The sequence below is a fragment of the Grammomys surdaster genome, unplaced genomic scaffold, assembly GCF_004785775.1.
Source record: "Grammomys surdaster isolate TR1022 unplaced genomic scaffold, NIH_TR_1.0 198, whole genome shotgun sequence".
NCBI classification, from domain to species: Eukaryota; Metazoa; Chordata; class Mammalia; order Rodentia; family Muridae; genus Grammomys; species Grammomys surdaster.
Genome location: NW_021604643.1, coordinates 1,494,334 through 1,516,696, shown reverse-complemented (window position 1 = coordinate 1,516,696; position 22,363 = coordinate 1,494,334). Strand labels below are relative to the sequence as shown.

General features: G+C 37.8%; 1 protein-coding gene across 1 annotated transcript in view; it reads right to left on the bottom strand.

The window, feature by feature from the left end:
- The window catches only part of Rorb (RAR related orphan receptor B), a 176,427-nt gene extending 159,808 nt beyond the window's left edge, over window positions 1-16,619 (bottom strand). The window contains exon 1 of the mRNA XM_028770130.1: window positions 15,994-16,619. Coding sequence (XP_028625963.1) covers window positions 15,994-16,000 — 7 coding nt within the window. The 5' untranslated portion in view covers window positions 16,001-16,619. The remainder of the gene's footprint in view (window positions 1-15,993) is intronic.
- Window positions 16,620-22,363: the final 5,744 nt, after the last annotated feature.

Genomic DNA, 22,363 nt, shown 5'->3' with positions numbered 1-22,363 from the left:
CAGAATCATCTAGAATACATTGGCTCCTACTCTTTGAGTATAGTGGTTCTTGTAGCTCATCGTTGACAGTTCTATGGTTGGAGATTATTCATAATTTGTATAGGGTTTAAATACATGAGTAAAAATAAGCAGTTGCTTATTATCCAAAGACTGATATGACTGTGCCTGGTTAAAAAATGCTAGCCCCTTGAAAATGGGCACTCACTCCAAGGGTGAAATAGTTAGTTGCCCAGTTATTGCCTGATGAATTAGGATGCTGGGTTCATAAGGACCAGGGAAAACATGGTAGTTGAATATGGGATAGGAGTTCTGGGTCTTAGGGCGGGGCATTCTCTTTCAACCTGGTATGACCATAGAAGCAAACTTTATGGCCTTTATAATACGAGTTCAAAGAATCTAGTTTCCAAGTAATTTTAGGTTTTACAATTTGAAGCAAAATCGATGAATTATTCTTTAAATACACCAGTGAAATCAAGATTTCACAATATTTTGATATTCTTATCATAGACTTGAGGAGAAAACACATAAAATCTACTTTTCTTCTGGAAGTCATACTATCAAACCATATATATTTTGTCAAAACTTCCATGTTTAACACTCCTTTATTTAACCAATAGGTTGTACTTCATTGTAATGAAAATATGCATTAATTTAACATGCTTTTGCTGTGAATATGGATTTTATGATGACAGAGTTTCTTTGTATTGAAAACTTATAATTATCATTAGCATTAGAAACAACTGACAAAAATGGCAGAGTATGCAATAAATTTTACATTGTTGAATACAAAAATAATTTTAAAGGAAATCAATATTTTAGGTTAAAAAGGACCTTTCCCCTTTATTTATTTCTGGTACTTATATTTCACTATTACTACCAAAATGATAGTGGAGTTTATCATCAACCCCACTACTAAAACCCCAATTTATATAAATATATAGAAGAAAGTAGAGCCTTTGTAACTGAACTCATATACCTGTATCTTTAAGCCCCTTCTAAAGTTGATGTTTCAACTTATATAGTATTCTGTCACCAAAAGCTATTTTGAATGATCTGACTGACATTCTTAACAGTTTCTTTTCAATTTTTTGGGAAGCAAAGAAATAAAAGCCATCTGACTTGCAAAAGAATATCTTGTTCATTTGTTAAAACATTCATTATCTCAGCATCGGAATCAATGTTTGATTGACCCGTCTTGTTATCGCAGTAGGCTTCACATTTTTAAATTCTTAGAAATGAGCAAAACTCAGTTTGTTTTTTTTTTTTTTTTAGAGGTGGCAATAGGGTTATTATACAGGAACAGGGAGTGGAAAAGTTGCAGCTTTTCCAAGAAATATGATGTGGGAAGGCACACTGTTCAGAGACTCTTTCCAAACTTCTGTGGCTGACTGTTTGCTGTCACGACTGGCCATTTTTATGGCAGGATGATTCTTTACTCTATGGGCTTTTCTGTATGTTGTGTGATGTTCATTGATATTCCTGGCCTCTACCTACGAGATGTGCAGAACCCCACCTTAGCTGACACAACCAAATTCATCTTTAGCCATTATCACATGTTTCCTGGGAGTGGGGCAAAGTCTGCACCCTTCTTCCAACAGTTTTCCCTGGCCCCAAATTTGCACCATACTTTAAACCACTGTCAAAGAGCTGTTACGATTCATGTATGATGACTACCTTGGAGGTGAAAATAATTGAATATGGCCTTAAATACTAAATTCCACTGAGCTTCCAGCCATTTTAATGGTGAATTGGAATTCCTCACTACCTCAGAGTGCACGAATATTTAAAATATTTTCCAAGAGTCTTGTGTAGGAATCATTTACTTTTCTGTCTTCTTATTCTTTTATATCCAAGCCTGTCATTGTTGGTTGGCATTTTAGCACTCCTCAAATTGTAAAGGCTGCCTATGTTGTTGGGATATCACAGGGAATCCAACAGACAGAAGTGGAGGAAAGCTGATATGCAAAGATCCTGGTCTTTGCACTTGCATTTGCTGGAATGTGTTTTCAAAATTAATATGAACCTTGAGAGGTATAAAGAGGCATGTTAATTCACCCCCATCAAGAGCTTTGTTTACAGATTGAGAAAATCTTAGTATGCCCTCTTCCTCTTCGTCCTCCTCCCCTCACTCCTAGCTCCCCTCCTAGTTTCATTATTTCCAGCACTTCTATTTGCATCATAACATATGTGTTTCAAGAAGACCCGAGTAAGTGTATTAGAGCAGAGCGTAGGATGACTGTATTCTGCATATGCATCAGCATTTAGTATAGTGCCTAGCATGTAATACCTCACTAAGTTACAGTTATTTGCTAAATGTTAGGAAATGAATGAGAGAGTTAATTTCTTGAAGGACCTATTAGGAATTCACTCTTAATCCTATCAACCTGCTAGGTACTGCAGGCTAACAGTTAAGCTAAAATACAGTGACTCAGAGAAAGAATACTATCTTATTACCATCCCAGAGTGCTTACTTTCTTACTTTAATATGATCCAAACTGACTATATATGTAAAATGTGAAGGTATAGAAAACAACATAAAGAAGAAAACAAAAACAAATAAATAAAGTCTTAGTATCCAGATGTAGTTATTTTTCTATTTTATTTTTTAGGCATTTTATGTAAGTGAGATACTATGATATTTAAACGGTTGCATTACATTTTTTCTTACTGGTGTTTTTAGGTTTAGTCTGGTCAAAGAGACTTTTATTGAATTGCCATTTTAACCCACATTCTAAAGCATGTTGTTAGTTACACATCACAGTTAATGCTAGTGAGGTACATGGATTGGATGACAAATACATACATGTGCAGAGTGGATGTACATAAAGGAAGGGTGAGTCATAATGGCAGTGCATAGAAGTATCCCCCAAACTGCTGCAAAGCCTATGACAAGGTGATGACCATGACTAGTGAAGTAACTTGCCTTTAAGTTTATTTTCCCTTGGAAAGACTCCAAAAAGGTGAATTGCTGGAGCAAAGACTATATCATTTTAAAAAAAATTAATAACTTTTACACATGTGGCTACACACACACACACACAAACACTCAGATATCTATAAATGTTCCACATTTCCACATACATAGGCGAGTTAACAAAATTTACACTTCTGAGCTTTGAAAAAAAAATTCTAGTATACATCAGCTTTGCTTAGTTATCAGGACACTTCAGAGCAGTGTCTACAAATGCCAAGCTGTCCAGCGTATCAATTTGTAAGAGGGGCCCAGAAGAAGTCACTGAGCCATCAGACCGATGGATGAAGATCACTGGCAGGAAACACGGGGATGGGATAAAATTGAACAGAATGCAAGAGAAAGACTAGAATATCATAGATGTTGATGTTACTGGTTGTGCTAGTATAATTAAACCACCACCATAGCACACATGGACACTGATCCTAAACCCATCACACCTATCACCTGACAGAGGCAAAGGAGGCTTCCTCTGTTCTATCTCTTTAGTACTTGAATCTGAGTTTCTTTCCAGAGTGTTCATTAGCCATTTTTTTCTTCAAAGAACCAAATGCTTTTTAAAATTTAGGGCTAGTTTGAAATGTAGTAGTTGGAGGCTTAAATTGTTTTGTAAAGCATTCTATTTACATTTGAGAGTTTGTTTAGGCTCTTCTCCCCAACACCTATTATTTTGCATACCTGTCTTACACATCTCACAATATTGCTGAGTGGGCTGTCAAGACAGCATCTACATAAGCTGGTTGGGAGCTATAGAGCAAGAAACAAGCACGATATTATTCTACTATTTTTTCCTGCTGTTACATCTGTACAGGGATGAGGCTGCATCTGTCAGCTCCTCTCAGCTTTACATAGTTAGTTCCTTTTTAAAAACGTTTCTAGAACTTTCCTTAATAGCAGCCTCAGTCTAGTGACAGAATTAATGATTTGGAGGAAGAGTGCCACTGTCTTTGAAAGAGATGCTATTTCAGAGGGTATTTTACATAAAGCAAAACAAAGAGGATCCCCTGAGATAAGGCTATAGTCTTCTAACCTGATACTATTAAACAAAATAGAAAGCAAATAGGAGATGAAAATGACCCAGTGTGTGCAGGTTTCTTTTGAATAGTATCTCTGGGCAAATTAGGATGACTACAGGAGTCAGCATCATTATATAATGTGATCAATTACTGTCCTGAAGAATAAATAACAGGGCAGTGCTAGCATTTCACACTACTCTTTGTACAGTACAGTTTACACTGAGGAGGCCTGAAAAAAAATCAGTAACAGCGGGCTAAGAATCATGCTTTTAAAGAAATGGAAATGGACTTAATTTGAAACCGTAAAAATTAATCACATAAATGATAGCTTCACGTAAGGTGCATTCTGTCTCAGCCAAAATGCAAAACAAATTAAATTGCAATGTTGTTCGGAAGGAGTGGAACTTTACATTTCTGCAGAATTAATATCAAATGTAATTGGCTTTCCCTCTTATATTGGTGTGTACAATTAGATATGGCACCTTCCTAATGGCACAAAGGCTCTTAAGAGATATCTTGTATAGAGAAGCTTGGAAAGACAGGAAGGGGCCCCTGGTGCCCACACTAGTTGATTAGACAAGGTGAATTCAGGTCAGGAGGGTAAGTGGTGGTACGCCAGGCTTTTCAGTCCATTGCTTTGTTTGAAATATTTCTGCCTGAGGAGAAACTACTACCTTGCTGACAGGCATAAAAAATGGACAACTGATGAGCTTGGAAACAAATAGGCACATTTATCTCAAACTGAAAGAGACATTGGTATTGAGCAGATAAGTGTGTCAAAACCAGTCACCAACAGCTTTAGAGATAGTTCCCCCAAGTTTGCTTCCTTACAGTCAGTATACATTCTCAATGCGGAAACAAATTATACAATTTTACTAAAATCTTATATTTTTAATTTATATTTTGAGTTTATGAAATTATATATATTCAAAAATTCCTATGGAATAATTATCAAAAGAAAAATACTATTGACACTTTGGATTCATTATTATTTTGGCTCGTCAGTGTCCAGTTAGAACCTGAAGGGTTTTTTTTAAAATACTTATTTAAAAAAATACTTTTTTAAAATTCTTCCTCATATTGGTAAATAACATCATGATTACTCAGGGAGTAAAAACTGTGGAGAACTATGCTTTCTCAAGGATACACTGTAATTGAACAGACAGTTTTATTATGTGATTCTTCATCGTGTGATGCAAACACTGGCCAGAGTTTTAATGAAAACACCTTAATGGATATAGTAACCCAATGGCAGCAAAGCTTACATTCATACCTAGCAAGTGATTAATACCTTGCATAATTTATTAGTAAAATGCACTAAACATGTAGAGGTGGCAAAAACAGAATGGCCTATAAGACCATAGTGAAAATTATTAAAAACAGAACTATTTTTTCATATATAAGCCTTCATTTCAAGGTAATTTTAAGTAACTTTTAAAAACAAGCAATCAGAGACAAAGTATCCTTTTTTTGGTATTTAAAAAGGGGCATAATCAACAGTGGACAACAAAGATATTCTTGTAAATATTATCTGATGATTCTTAAAGAATCTTCCTTTTCTCTTTCCTTCTCTTCTTCCGTTTCCTTTTCTCTTCTCTGCCTTTTCCTTCTCCTCCTTCTCTTCTCCTCCTCCTCCTTCTTTCTCTTCCTCTCCCTCTCCCTCTCCCTCTCCTTCTCCTCCTCCTGCCCCTGCTTCTTCTTCCTCTTCTTCCTGCTTGAGATAGTTACTTGGAAGCTGGTGAGAGTAATCTGTAATCTGATTTATAATGTGGAAGTACCATATATAGCTTTGCTGTGTGTTTTGTTTTCTTTTTAGTTATTGTATCATGAGAAAAAGGTTCCCTCTCTGACTTAAACCAACACTCAAGTGAATTGTGTTAGACAGCTGTAAAGATCACTAAAGGGAAAGTGGATACAACATCATTTTGGCAGAAAGAACTCAGGATCGATTTATGAAACAACATGTTCTAAAACTAACAACATAAATGCTCACTTATTCTGATTTGAACATCAGCCAAAATTAATCTTCAATAACATTAGTGAATCAATTGAAACAAAACCAGGATGGAGATGGAGATTCACACAAACTTATTCGTATTCTTAACATTTGCATTTTGAATTGTCCTTGGCATGGTTAATTCCAAAAGTCCCATTTCTTTGGTATCTAGCAATTTTTTAATAGGGAAAATATGTATGTAAGGACCAAGGTGGTAAGAATTAATCTCATTTCAAAATATAGTCAGTTTTGAAAGGCAGGGAATCTAATATATTATATGGTTTGGTTTCAAGTTAATTTTAGAGTAAACTAATAAGTTAACATATTGAGATCCTAAATCCTCCAGGTAATATATTTAAAATACTTTGTTTTGTAGAAAGAAAATTAATTCCAGGAAGCACCATACCTTAAAGATATGACATGTTTTCCCAGCAAATGTTCCTCTGTTCTACCAGACTGTGCGGCATTTGCTCATATTTAACGACTGTGGGAATTTGGACCGAGGTTTCTTCTCTTCTTTAAAAGTGTTTAATTCCTCTGCACGTGCCAGGCACAACGTATGTACAAGTTAACAGAAAACGTTCTGTGAAATAATTTTGTTATTTGATTCAACAATGATAATAATAGCAAGTAATTCATTAGGAAGTCAACATGTCTAAATGTTTTCAACTTGTGTTATTATTTAGTTTTAAAATCTAGATCAACAGCTGCTGGGTGAAAAATATGATTTGGGTATTTGTTCTGTCTTAAGCTATAAAGTAAAAATGGAAAATTTCCAATACTGAACTTCATGTTAAGGAAGTTCTATTAAACTACATGAAGTACTCTTGTAGTTCATTCCTTAGACGTGTTTCATTTAACATTTTAAATGGTGCTTTTCAAATAACTAGTTTCACTATACTATTTAGGCAAATAAAAATAACACAGTGATCTGATGCTTTGAGCATTAATTACAAAGAACAACACACTCTGATCCTATTTAATAAGATTTCCTTTTAAGCAATCTTTTTAATGAAAAGATAAGAATATTAGTTTGGTCCTATTAATCAGTTGAAAGTACTAGGCATATTTTCTTATAAGTTAAATGCACAAACAAACAAATGAGATTTCTATTACAAATAGAAGCTCAAACAAATACATTGTTTTATCAATATTCACTCTACGTTTACCACCCAGAAGAGAACATTGGCCAGAAATTATGTCAAGTATGAGCGTATGTCCACTGTCATTAGATATAAGTGGACCAGAGAGAAATTGTACTAAGTATCTAGAAAATCAGTTATCTTATGAAATGACTGTTTGTTCAAACATACTAAAAATTAGAGTGGCTTTCTAACTTTCTACCCTTTTAGAGAAGCCCCCATAAATAAGTCTGGGCTGTTAAACTAGTTTTTGAATTCTTCTAGTATCAAGAAATAATCAGACCAAGGACCAACTACAGTCATCATGTGGCTGGATGGTGCTAAAACAGAAGACCACATTTCCTTAGTCTAATAATTCTAGCTAACAAACAGTATCAAACTTCATACTGTTTCTCAGGACTGCAAAGAATTCCAAAATTCTATGTGGAAATTTGGAAACAACACTTTTGGTAATTCAGGAGGTTATGGCCAACAGTGGGGAGAATTTGGCTGCTTGGCACCTTTGAAATGCTGACATTTACTGTGGTGAATTCTCCTCAGCCTGATCGACCTGCTTTTCAGCTTCATGGCTCAGAAACTCGATCTCACCAGTGTTTCAGAGTGGACTAAACATTGGGATGAGGACTCACAATTACTTAACTAAAGCTCACAGAGCTAATGCGTAAGATAAGAGGTACCAAACTGTCATTTCAAAATGAGGAGCCTTGACTGTGAGAAACCTTCCTGGGGAGGGGGGCGGGGGCTTCAGCCACTGCCTACAAAACTCTCTTACGGAGGTGAATTTTGTCTTGGTATCTGGTAATCTAAGATACTCCCTAGAGTGGTATCACTACTTTCAGATAATAGCTTAAACATTAAAGAAAATGAAATTCAATATATTCAGCTATTTCCTTATTTGGAAAAAAGCATTTCATTTACTAAAAACAAGTATATGTATACTGTATTACAGCATTTTTGCTTATCTTTTTTCCCTGTAGTACTTAAAAAAGAAAACAAGTATCATATTTTACACACATATGTATGTAACAATCATAGTCAAAGAAAAAGAGACATTGAATTTGAGGAGGGGGGTCTTGCATGGGTGGGGCTAGCAAGAGGAATGGGAAGGGTGGAAGAGTTATGATTCTATTTAATTAAAATATATAAACATTTAAAACAAAGGACAACAAAAATATCATAACCTTGGTTATACTGAAAATTTTCCCCAGTATTTTATCTATTACTAGGAAATACTTTAGGTTCTCTTTTTTAACTCATTGCTTGAGATATTCAAGACAATGCTGCTGCTGCTTGTTTTACACAAGATTGTGATTTTTCTCAATAGTTCTTTCATAATGGCAACTGGGGAATATACCAGATGGCATTTTCATAGGCCACATTTAGATCAACAGATCAACCCAAAGCGGGACTTGGACTCAGCTTTCCAGCACACAGCAAGTACCGACTACTTCACCTGTGAGACTTGAGCACCAAGAGGACTCCTCACTATTTTCTTTCTGATTTTGTCTCTGTTCTCTCTAGAGCAAGGCCTGGACCATGCAAACAGCCTACTCTATCAACATGAACATTCTCAGGATCTAATCCTGTAGTTTGTCTTGGGTATGTGATGAATACATAAATCGTATGTGTGGAAGGCATATTCATTTCTATTGATATGGACATGGATATATAAGAAGACAGATTTGAATTTTGCCCCTTAAAATTAAAGCAGACACAACTTTGAGAAAGGAATCTCTTTCTCATAGATGAGAAGTTTATCTTGAGTTTCTAGAAGTAGAATAATCAGCAGGTTTGACAGTTTTCACAACAGGAGAGAATCAGGCTTATGAGGTATGAAACAGAGAAGTGAATTTCTATTTGAAAATATATTTTAAAAATTTGATTAGAAAAATAATAAGACCTTATATTTTTGCCCCTAATTCTGGAGTCACTGCTTATTCTACTTTTCTCTCAGTGCTAAATCACTGTGTCTGTACAGTCATGGCATGCTCACAGCACAGTAACAGTAGACGTAGGTAATGGGGTACCAGCATTTAAAAGAAGGATGATTGATTATATACTTCACAAAATTTAAAATCCATAGAATTGAAATTTTAGGGTTTTTTGAAATGTATAATGAAAAAGGCTTCGGCATGAGGTAAAATCTGTATAACTATTCTCTGGAGGCATCCCAGATCATCTGCATGCTCTGTGTAGCAAGGTAGTTGAGTTGCTAACATGCATGTTCAACAATAAGCAGGCGCATCACCAAAAACATCATTTGAAAAACAACTAGGCTAAACTGCTTGTTCTTTCGTAAAGTCAATAGTTTCTCTAAACTAGAGAAACACAACCCAAGACCACACAATATAGCAACAAACTACACAAAAAAATAACATTTGCAAGTACCCATTTTAATAGAGTAACTTACACAGTCAGCATACTTAACTGACTAGTGTAATATTCATTAAGCACATGTCTAAGTCAAAGCAAAATGATTTCCTCCTAAGGTCAGAGCACAGTTCCGAGTAAGTTTTTAGCCTAGTTTTGGCAGAAGTTGGTGTCTTCATTTTGGCTTTTGTAAGAATATGCCTATACCAAAACTATCATAATTTAATTTTAAATAAAGTGTATCATGTAGTTATTATTACAGAACTATTTTTTCACTTTCAATATTTCTAATAAAGCAACTAAGAAGAAAGTATGCCATGTTTATAAAATACTACACTTTCCAAGTGTCATTTTTAAAGGTTTACTCTGCATAGTATACCACCACGTGGACAAATATATATTGAATAATCATTTTACCTCCTCAGATAAGCATTAATAACCTGCAAGGATCATAGATCCACTTGAAATATTGATGACCATGTAGTAACTATATCTTAAAGGTTACCCAAGCAAGCCGAAGTTTTATGTAGTTTGAAGTACACTGTAATTTTTGTGATGCTATGAACCCAGTATTTCCTTTTTAAGAATACATACGCAATGCCATTTCCTAACCACATGTTATCATATTTAGCTAGATTCACCATAAATACCGTTATAACACCTGTGGTTTCCCTCATTAAGAGCTGAATGGAAGAGGTCAGGGGTTGAAAGGGCAGCATATGTGCCATGAAAGAACTAGTTAACATAGTCTATTATATTGGTGCACTGGTAAATCTCATTTCTATTCATCAGATGATTAGTTCAATCAATATTTATTCCTCTGTGCTCCCTTTGTCTTATGCTACAAAGGAGACATCCTTCAAACTCATGGCAGAAGCCTTGTTATCTATGAATTTGTTGCTTAATTTGAGAGGGAATATTTTATTTATTTGGCAATCCTCAGTTCTTGGATTCCCTTTCCCTCTAATTATCATTAGGTAGTATAATGGAGTTTTGTGTAGATTATTTATAAATAGATGCTATTAGCAGTTCTTTTTTTATGCGGCTCAAGTGCCACATGTATTCACATCTCCTCTCTGAATGCTTTGGGAAGTCGTTCTGTTTCTGTAAATATGTTTGAGTTTGAAGTCTAGATTGTGAAAGCAAAGATAAAAATGATTTTCGCTCTCAAATATTCATTCTTTTTGTCTGAGTGGGTGGTTATAGGCACATGCATATACATATTGCGTATCAGTGTGCATCAACAGACGCCTCCGAAGACTGCTATTATCTGCTAGGGATTCTGTTAAGTCAGAGATTCTATTCAAAGTCAGATTAAATATTTGCAAGAAGCTGTAATTGGAAGATGATTGCAAAATTACAGGAATAATACTTTTTTATGTAGAGTGCTCATTTTATCAAAGGCCATAATTCATTACATCATTAAAGACTTATTTCATCAGTCGGCTTAATTTTTACCTATTAGCCAAGAATAGGTGGAGAGTAGAACTATAGCCAGGAAAAAAAAAAAAGACATTTAATTTTAAACACAATTTCTTCTTTAGTATATACTTTTCTATATATTTTTACCACAGAATAACATTTCATTAACATCAATCAACCTAATGCCAATATAATTAGAAATGATTACTTTTTGTGTTTGCAGAATAAACAGAGATGGAGTAACATTAAGGATCTGTCTTTATACCCCTAGAATGAAATAGTATTTTATATTATTTCAGTTACCTTTATGATCAGTGTTCATACTCATGTACCTTTAATCTGTTTTCAGTTGAATGGTATTATTTTATTTTTGGATACGCGTAACTGTAAGTCACAGATTTTGCCAGTGCACAGTGACACTGATATCACCACACATAATTTAAACCCATACTTTATAGAATTTCAGAACCCCAGCAGCTTCATGTATACAGTTTCGAAACTGGATTGCTTGCTGGAATAATTTTAAACTCTTCATTTATCAAAAGCTGCCATGTTCACCTTAAATTAGAGCTACTTTATTAGTTTAAGTAAATTAATTAGTGTGCAGTGAGTCACACTTGCGTTTCTAAGAACTACTGCAGTAAGAAGCATAAACACTCTATAGGTTGTCATCTCTTCCTAAATGGTGAACACAGGCTTATTAAATGAGAAGTCAAATCTTGAAACACTTATTTGTCATTTTATGTTGAAAAATTACCTGTATGAAATACTGTCCTGTTATTTTTAGAAAACCAAGTATTTTTTTTACAAGCTTTTGATACAATGAAGACCAATTCTATTTTTTTGTATACTTTCTTTGTGCTTTGATACCTTTTTATTCTAAAAAATATGTTGTGTCCACTGGAAACACTTATATTTGAAATATAACATGTGTAAATAAACTATTAATAATTTGGCATTTGACACAACACCAAGATGAATAAATATTAACATTAATATTTATATTTGGTTAAGAATATAACATGATGAGTTATTTACATTGTACTATAACATAAAACCACTTCGACAGTGATAGAATAGACCACCTTAAAGGATTCTCTAATGATCAAAAGTTACTGTCATTTGTGGAAAATATAAAAATATAAAGTTTTAGGTGAATGTAGACAAAGGAGTTATGATTTTTTGACTCTTTTATGAAGTCTGATACTCGAAGTTTCCATCATTACATTTGCTGATTTTTTTTTTTGAAAATATAAAAGCTGCAGTGGACCCATGCCTGACCTTCAGCTCCAAGATGTCTAACATTTCTGTTTCCTAATAGTTAACAATTCACCATGGCTGTCGAGGGAGGAGCAAGGTGGCTGGAGGTTCTAATAGTCACTTAGGGGAATATTTTGTTTTGTTTTTTTTTTGGTTATATATTTTTTCTCAGTACTTGAGACACAGCTTTAAGATTTTTCTTTTAGCTGTTGAATGAATTTTCTTGTTAGAAAGACAGTTCATTGGTGATTTTTGAGTGGGCAGAAATTAACGGAATGCTGGCAGAGATGTTCTTTCAGCAAGATTTCATTTTTTCTCTTTTTGTATGTGAAAGGTGGACTATTGGTTAGAAATATTTGGCTTAAGTAATTTAATTGGAACTCGCAGAGAAAATTTAGAGCAACAACTTTATTTAAGAAAAAAAATCCAAGGATATTTAGATCTCTTTACTTTCAAGGGTGGCTACATCTCAGACAGCAAGCTGATTTTTTTTTTAAAGTTTAGTAGGCAATAGAAATTTACTACTTGTAAATGGTAGATAGAATCCATAGTTTTAAAAAAGCCAAGATCTCTCTTTGTTTACAGCAAGAATAAAACCAGAGTTAAATCTTCCCAAGCTGCAGTTACCTATTGATTACAAAGGCAACAGTGTTCCTGTTTGGGAAAGTGGGATTTTATGCAGACACGGGAGAGAAAAGGCACCATTTATGTTTCCTTTGTAAAAAACAAGACAAACTACTCAACAGAGAGCCTTAAAAAAACATCCCAGCCTGGCTTACTCCTTTCCTACCTACCTCTTCTCTTCCCAGCAGTTTTCTTTAAGGATGCAAGAAAAGAAGCATCCCCTAAAACTCATAGGACCCCCCCCACCCCTACCCCCCACTCACACACAAGCACTCACATACCAGACAAAGGATGCAAAGTTTGTGGGCTACCCTCCTCCACTTTAGGGGAGAGGAGCCTGTGGCTGAAACTTGGGTCCTCTTTAGGAAGATTCAGCTTCAGGACAGAGCAATGAACTCAAATATCAGAGCTTCTTAACACCACTGTTACCCTTGAGCTTCCCCCCAAAATAGTCTCTCAAATACCTCAAGCAGAGGCATTACTGGGTGGCATAGTCTGACCTGGGGGTAGGTTGTTGGACTGGCCCACAGGGAGACTGCTCAATCCTAGACACAGTTTGTGTCTGGCAAACTGACCGGACTCAGGACAGTTGCCATTGCCAGAAGCAAACCTTGGAGCCAAAGTTCCGACAGGACCACTTGGAAATGGAGACAGTGCATAGCAGGGCAGGGCATGTTGTATGGAGAAAGTGACATGCTTACAGGCAAAGGGCAAAGCCAAGTTTAATGGCAGCTCCTCCTCCAGCAGAGTCTGTTCCAATATGCTCAGTTTAACAGCCCCCACACAAAGGGAAAGATGATTTGATGCTCCCTCGCTCCACCTCTTAATAGAAGTTCAACTATTAGAAGACTTCTAGATAGCCAAGATCTCCTCTCTCTCTATACCCCTTTCTAGTGGGAATACTGGCCACTGAACCTTGAAGGGACTTCTTATTTTATCTTTAAGGAACAGCCGCTGAGGTTGGTATGGGACAATTCTTTGATAGCAGAGAATGCGAAAGTGAGGAAAGTGACGGTAAGAGGTAAGTAGAGAGGCAGAGGGAGGGCTAGAGACCAATGATTTTTTCTCTACCAGTAGTTTCCTCCAGGCTGCCTCAGGAGAGTCATCTTGGGTTAGAGCTGGTGAACTATCCTGGGCAGTCTGGCAAGCCTGATGTTCTCTGAGACAAAGGTGTGGATTCACACTGAATACCTAACTTATAAACAGAGTACTAGCCCTTGCTTTAAATCCTTCAAGCTGGTGGGGCAGCCAGGTGTCTCCAACGGGAGCCTGACAGTGAAGCCACAGGAGTAGCGCGATCAAGGTGAAGCACTGGGAAGCTGCACTCCCTTTGACACTCCGTAGCTTAAGAGTTTATGCTGCTCTTCAGCATTTAGTGCAGAGGACCAACTGCAGTAGCACCTGGCTTCTGATCCTCAGAGAGCTTGAACCTAGTCGTGGGGGAGGGGCATTACTAGGTGTAGGGGAGGAGAAAAAGTTAAACTGCTAACTGAGAGCTTCAGATGGAAGTGAAGGAAACCGAAAGGAAACTCTGTGAGATCGTGAGGTGAGTCCGAACAAGAGCAACAAAAATCCAACTTCTCACTAAGTAAAGGCGCTCTGCTCACCAGTTTCTGTACTACAGTTTCTGGAAAGAATCTGGATAGTGGAGCATGTGACTATCCTGTGACTGGGACAATCAGCTGTTGTCACTGTGCACAAGCACACAGAGATCCTAACTTCCAGTGCGCCGGTCAATCAAGACACTCACCAAGACACCTTTGTCCTTGATCTAGAGTCCTGTTCTCCTATCCCTATGGGTAATGAACAGCTTCTCTCCACCCCTTTTTGTCCTGCCTTATCCTACACAGTTCAGGGCTAATGCTGATGACCCCAGCATCTGTATGCCTTCAAGGTCAAGATGGGCCTAGAGCTCCTCAAGAATGACCAGGGTGCGGGTCGGGTCATGCCCACTCCTCCGTAAAGGGAGTACGGACAGTGAGTGCATCAGAGCAGGCAGCCGGGTGGATGAAGATTGGCATTTTGGGGCCCTATTCTAAGCGTCCTGCTCAAAAGCACTTCAGTCCAAGATGCAAGGAGGTCTGGAGTTGACTGTCGCCTATTTTTGTTCTGGAGGGACTTGTGAATCAGAGAGAAAAGCCACCATAGGAACGCAATACATCAAAGAAGAGAAGCTTAGATGTAGGGGCTGGGTATCCAGACATACGCAGATGTCCAAGTCAGGAGGGCATCCGGTGGCCTCATTAAGAAAAGAGGGAAATTGTGCCCCACTGTAAAGTAAGAAAGGTCTGAGACACAGAGCAAGAAACTTGTACCACAGAGATCTACAAATTGACTCCTCAAGCCCTCTGGCCAGCTGCTCAGGTAGCTCTGAATCTTGGAGTCAGATCAGGGAACTCAGCTATGTCTTCCCAGCGGGCCACTTGGCCCTGTGGCGGCACTGACAGTAGTGGTCCTGTCCAGAAGGTGCACTTAGCGTTAGCTCCTGTTTTGGTCCTTTATCTCACAAAAGAACTTGATCCCCTGGTTTCTCCTATGTGAGTAATACGGCCTTCACTCTCTAGAACTTTCTCCTATCAACTTTTTTTTTTGGGGGGGGTGTGGGGGGATGGGCCCAGCCAGACTGAAGAGGAACGGATCCGGGAACAGGGGACCCAAGGAAGGTCCAGGCATAAGCATCTGCTTCCAGTTCGTGCGAGCATACAGTGTTTACTATTTCTGGGAAGGGACGCGCCTATAGACTGGGATGCTCCTGCGTCTGGCAGCCTGGCCCAGTGTGATCCCCACTTAAGCCAGGGAGTTCACCTCTGGCTAGCGACCACGGCGGGACACGAGCTTTCGGGTGCCTCTACCCAAAGTCACTCTGCTTCCTGCTCTCTATCTGGTGTCCTGTGGCGCACTGGAGAGCGACGCGCAGAAAAGATTTCAGAGCAAATCCAGAACTGGGAGACGGGATGAGCACTGTCCCTCATTTCCAAAAAGCGCCCTCCCGCGTCCTGCTGAAATCCCCGAGCCTTCCACACCTTCCCTCAACTTTACAATCCCAGGTCATTAGCAGTCCCACCTGCGAACCGAACTCACGGAGCTGCGGGTAGCCAATCTCTCTTCCCCTGGGCCAAGAGCTCTCCCCTCCCCCAAAGCTCCCGGTCTAGCTAGAGTTGTCCTGCTCTGGGCGCCCGCGGGCTCGCTTACCTCGCATGATGTGGCCGCTGTCCTGCTCCGCGTAGTCATGAAGCTCCCAGCCCGAACCCCAGAGAACCCAAAAATCCCGCTCAGTACGAGGGAAGAAGGCGGTCGGCGAAGAGCTGCTCCGTTGAGAGAAGCATCCCTTTAGGCAGACGTCGTGGCCACAGGGTGACGGTGGCCGCCGCCGCTATGCTAACAGTTTTGATGCTGTTGCTGATGACTGTTTCTGATGGCTGTTTGTTTGTTTTCAGGCAGGGTAGAAAAAAAATGTCCTAGCTGGCTGGTGCCTGGGTTTTGTTTTGCTTTTGTTTGTTTGTTTGTTTCTTTTTTCTTTCTCTCCAATGTGCTTGCTTTAAAAAAAAATGCCACCGCCTCGGGCTCGGAGATTTCTTTTGTGATCACTTAGACTGAGGAGGAGGAGAAGGGCAGCGGCAGGAGGAGGAGTTGGTGGTGGTTTTGTTAGTTACAAAGAAGAGGGAGAATTATCAAGAGGGAAAAAAAGGAAACAGAAAAGAAAGAAAGGCGGCATGGATGGCAGAGCATGTGCGTTTTCACATGACATCTGTGCCTGTTAGCGGATCCACAATGTAAATTTTCACTGTTCAGTTGCAGAGAGAAAGGGAGCGAGAGAGAAAGAGGAGAGAGGTGGAGAGAGCGAGCGCAGAAGAGGCTTATACGCGAGGGCGGGTTTGGCCGGACTTCCTGGCCCCGCCTCCTGTCAGCACCAGGGCCAATCAGCGTCCCGCAGCGCGTGGAGAGGCTGGGAAGGCGGGGGAGGGGACGCTCTTGGGGACAGGGGGCCGGGCTATGAGCTCTGGCGTCCCCAGGATGTGCGGACCCAGACTGGGAACTAGAGAAGGTCCTATCTGACGTCCGATCTGGGCCGAGCTTAGCGCGCCCGAGAGAGTGAGACAGATCTGAAGAGTGACGTTCACTTCTGACTCCAGTAGTTAGAAAGGGACACTGGCCAGTCAGTTCTTTGGAGGGAAGAGTCTAGAGGAGCCGCTGGGCTGCACCCTCTTTCCCTCTCTCACTGCAGGAGTCCTGAAAGAGTTTTGTATTTACAGGCGCGCTTTGAAGAGTCTCTTTCCCATAACGTTCGCTCCTTTGGCAGGGTGTTTACCTTGTCAGGACGCTTCTGCCTTAGAGGTAGACTACAAAACCACACCCCTCTAGTTTCCTACAGCTTCTTTTAAAGGCTGTTGAAACGTTCCTCACTCCTCACTCTAACATTAATAACTAATGCTGAGCCTCAGATCTGTCCTTCTTCTCTCTCCCTCTTCTCCTTCTCTTTCTCTCTCTTCCTTTCTCAGCAGTCCCAGGTTCCTTTGTCAAGGACAGGGGTTTCTTTAGCATTTGGAAGCCCTCCGACCGACCCTGCTTGCAGGACTTAAGGACAGCTCGTTTGGCTTTTTTGTCACCTTAGTGACTGGACACTTGGCAAAGAGCCTGGACTAGAAAGCAAGACTGTGGTACTGGTTTAAAGAGGAAGACACTTGGCTAGTAGCTCTCCAGAGACATTTAGGAGAGCTTGGTACTAAAAGAGCGGTCATGTTACTGCATTCTTTATACGAAATTTGTCACCTATGACAATTTACTTGTGTTCTGAAAAACAAAACAAAATGAAGCACAGGTATCAGAACTTTTTTTTTTTGGCACAGTTTCATTCTTTGTAGATGAAACAACCCACACAATATAGATGCATGACATCGATCTCCTTCCGTGTAGTTGAGGACTGCTTGAAAAGTTTTATTAATTGATCATCATCATAAGACAGGAAGTGTAAAAGTTTGCTTGATCGTTTTTGAAAGCACAGAGACAGGACTCAATGTCACAGTCATTCGAAAAGGTCTCCTCAACATTCTCCGTACCCAAATAACTTGACTTTTTTTCTTTTGTCAGTATTTATTCATACTGCTTTTGGTAACATACAATAAGTTGTAGAATTTGGGGTCCTTCAGTCTTCTGTACACTGAACACCATCAATTAGTTGCCTCTCCAATAAGAAATGTACTACTTCCTGAAACTTCTGTCAGTGTTTAACGAAAACAGTTCTGCTGTAGGCCGTTCCATTTGTACACCAATGTGTAATTTAGGAACAGTGTGTGGAAAAAGTAAACGTTGATTGAGTCGTTAATTAAATGAAATGAACAAAGGAAGTTCCTATTCAGGAAAGCTACTCCTCATAAATACCTTTCTCCTAGATTTTTAATTGACACAGTAGTTAATCTTTTAAGATAATATTTAAGGCTCCCTGGTTTTTATCATTTTTAATCAAGTAAAATATATTCATCATAACTACATTAAAGCTGTAGTAAGTTATGCCTAATTTAGTTGCTTCATTAAAAATTACTGCATATAAAGTAGTCAAGAAACAAATTGTGACTATATAATTTTAATTTTATGAGCTTCAAGCAGAGTCATAGGAATACTGAAAATTTAAAGCCCTTTGTAAATATTGTAATTGCTATTGTTATTATTTTCTATTTCTCCTTAAAGAGGAATTTCAAAACTCCAAAAATTTTAACTCTTTTAATGTATTCTTAAGTTTCTAATAAATTATTGAATCCTGAAATACATTTTTATTGATGAAATATCTCTAGCCTTCAAAAAAGACAGTAAACACATGTATGGAATTAACTCTCCTGTTCACATTTTTATGTGATTTCTGTTTCATTAATCCAATACTACACTCTTTCTGCTTTATTTATATTTCTTGATTTTCTTCAAGTATTTTTGAAAATATATTAATTATAAATAAAGACATCTCAAATTTCTAAACTCTCTACATATGGTGATACAAAAGTATTTATTTTCTTTTTATAGTAACATAAGCATTTATCTTTGCTTGTTATATGGTGATCTAAGAAACATTTGGGGCCCTGCTGAAAGTTTTTAAAAGGAGTTTTCAATGTGTCTATAACTTTTACACTAAACTCAACTGAATGAAACCCATTTGGGAAAAATCCTGAATATTCAAAATTCTAATTAAGGAAGACAGCACTTTCTAAGAACATATACAATACTTATATATCATATGATGGTTTTATAACATATCTTGTAACAAATGTTTATACTTACAGTGGTATAGCAATAATTTTATCATAAAATATTCTTGTTCACATAAAATAGAGTGTGAGTAATTTTATTAGAATGATTATGAAACTGAGTAATTATAGGCTTTATGCTCTGCTTTGGCTCTGGGCCTTGAGGACATTTTGTTGGTGTATCAATTTTGATTAATTTCAATGGTAATTAGTCACAGGACACTGTTCTCAATATCAAGCACAGATATGATTTTACTTAGGATTGTATGTGAATCTGTTGTCTGTAATGTTGGCACTCTTTAGGTAAGGCCTCGGAGTGTTAATGGCAAATTGTGTCCTAAAGGAAACAGGGCTGTAATATAAGTCAGCCATGTAAGGTGAAGAGAGCATTTAGGATGATGGCAACCCAAAAAGGCTTGGGGGAAAAAAGATGCAGTGATTCTTTATATTCGGTACTTGGTTAGTCTGTACACAGAGAGTGTTTATATAGTTATAAATCTTGGAGGGATGTTGGCAATGCTGGCGCTTATACTAGGAATGACTTAAAGTTTGTTTCTCTCTTTTTTTGAATGTTTCTAGCCACTTTATTAATAGTAGTAAAAATTAGAAGAAACCCAAATACAAATCAATCGTTGAATAGGTAATTATATACATCCCCATAATGAAATATTACTCAACAGTTAAGAAAATGTTGATAGGAAATAATCTGTGATCTCACAGGTAGCATTCTCAGTAAAAGAGTTTAATTTTTATCTCTTATGTAATTACCACTTATATAATGTCCAACAACTACAACAAAGCAAAGGAGAACAGACTGGTGTTTCCACGGAAGAAAGCTGGGTAAAGGTGGGCTGGGTAGCAGTGCTGACATGAATGGACAGTATGAAGGTGTCCTTTGTGACAATTGAACAGATCAGGGTCCTAACAGCAGTGACACCTTCATGAATATTACTAGACAATGTTAGACACAATTAAACATAGTCATACACATACAAATAAAAAATCTACACAGAGGTCACTGGGCTCAGTCTGATGGTTGGCTGTGAGCATCTGCATCTGTATTAGTCTGTGCTGGCAAAACCTCTCTGGGGACAGCCACATCAGGCTCCTGTCAACAAGCACATCTTGGCATCAGCAATAGTGTTGGGGTTTGGTGTCTGCAGATGGGATGGATCCCTAGGTGGGGTGGTTGCTAGATGGCCTGAAAGTTTGCTTCTATTTGGCATACTTCAGGAGGCTGTGTCACTAGGAAAGTTATAAAAGAGATATATAGATACCTTTGAATATTATAAAGGCCAGTGAACAAAAAGAAACTTTCACATGAGTCTATTGAATATGCAAAAATGAAGTACTGATGTTCATGCTTATGAATGCATTGAAGAAAGGGATGAACAGGTTCTGATGAAGATACTTGGGTATAAATTTCTGTTCTAGGTTGGATATTCTCTGGAATACCTCTAAAGAGCCTTTGGGGTTCCAGACCTGCACTGCTTTGGTTGTGGCTTCTGAGTAGTGATCTGCTTTCTACCTGAGAAGGCAAACCCTCAGGGTATAGGACCAAGGGTTTTCCTGAAGTCAAGGTGTACTTCTGAGATGGCATAGATCCTGGGCTGTTACAGCATCCCCTTTTCCAGTGGATGCTAAGAGCAAATGGAGACAAGAATTTCTTGTATTTTAAACCCCTTAAAATTTAGGGAAGAAAATATAAAGGTTGAGATTGCTTAAATGACTATAAAAGTAAATCTACTTTCTTTTATATTCATTAATATATTTTACTAACAAAATCTTATATAATCTGTTAGTATTTTCAATTCTACTCTCTTTTAAAGTAAGAATACAGATTTGACAAGTATGCAAAGTGAAGAAAGGAAATATATATATAAAATCTGTAGTTTGTGGTTTATAATAAATTAGGGAAGGTAGCATGGGCTAAATAAAACACAAATTAATCTCAATATCAAGAATAGAAATGAGGAAGGTGGGGCACAGGGAAAGAAAACATGCACAGGTTAAAAAAATGAAGAGAGAAAAGGAGCTAATATTTGATTTATAGGACTAATCATCTAATTTCTGCCCCTCTCTAGAGCTTGCCTTTCATGTATTATATCACCCCGCCCCAAACCCAATAAAGCAACAAAGGCTTAGAAAGCTAAGTGGACTGTCAAAGAATACATATCTGAATATGCTGGATTCACAGTTCAAAATAAGATATAACAATTAAAATGTAAATTTCAAGAGTATGAGGAGTGCTTCGATATGATTTGCTATAGTGCTAAATAGACAGAGTTTAACATTTTCCTTGGCAGAAGCTGATTGTTGAAACACAGAAGTGAATCAAGAAACAGACATTTGAACCTAGCCCTGCACAGTACAGCCTCTATTTACTAAATTATAGTGAATGCAGAACACTGACTCTTGATTTGAAAAATAAAAGGATAGGGTGAAAAATTTATCAAACAATAATAGCCATATCATGTTCATCACACAATTTAGAAATAAATTTGTAATAAATATTTCATATCAGAGATAGTGTCAGCCGGAATTAAGCTTGCAACAGTAATGAGGGGGGAAAAGGCAAGTCTGATTCAGCACACATTTTGCAGATGGAAACTGATGTCTCTTGATGATTACAAGGGACAAGGTGGTTGGGGTCGGGGGAGTGAAACTACGGCTTCATGAGTCAGAAGAGTAAAGAGCCTGAGAAGAATGATCATTACCCAGGATAAGCAAAGTGTGGGGGAGTCTTTAAATAGGTTACATTGAGATAAGCTTGAGTCTTCTGTACATCCCCCGTAATATCCATGAGAGTGTTGTGTATACAGAGTTAGGGAGAAAAGCTGGTTAATGTGAAAGGGAAAACCAGAGGACATTCAAAACTAAGGCGAACACAAACACTATGCAACTGACGTGAAACTACAAAAAGGACTAGAATTACATTTATATATACTTATCTAAGGTTGTGGACAGAGACAAGGTTCTCTAAAGTTAGTTCTTTATGCTACATAAAGAAAAACATGTATTCTTTTATGTATAAGTCAAAAAGAAAACACTGAATGGCAGAAGATTCCCAAACAAATCAACAATCTGCAGGAAATATCTGTAACGTAGCTGACAGGAAAAGATTAACAGCCTTCATAAACAAATCAATACAAAAGTACAATGTAATAAAAACTATCCAAACTGGCGTTAGTAGAGGAGAAAGCGGTCATAACTGAGAGTCTATTTTTTTGGCCTTAAGAGTTTATCCTTCATTTATTGCCCCACTAGTGCTATGCAAGGGGGACTTTTTTTCCCCAGATTGCTTGTCAAACTTTAAGGAAACTTTAGCA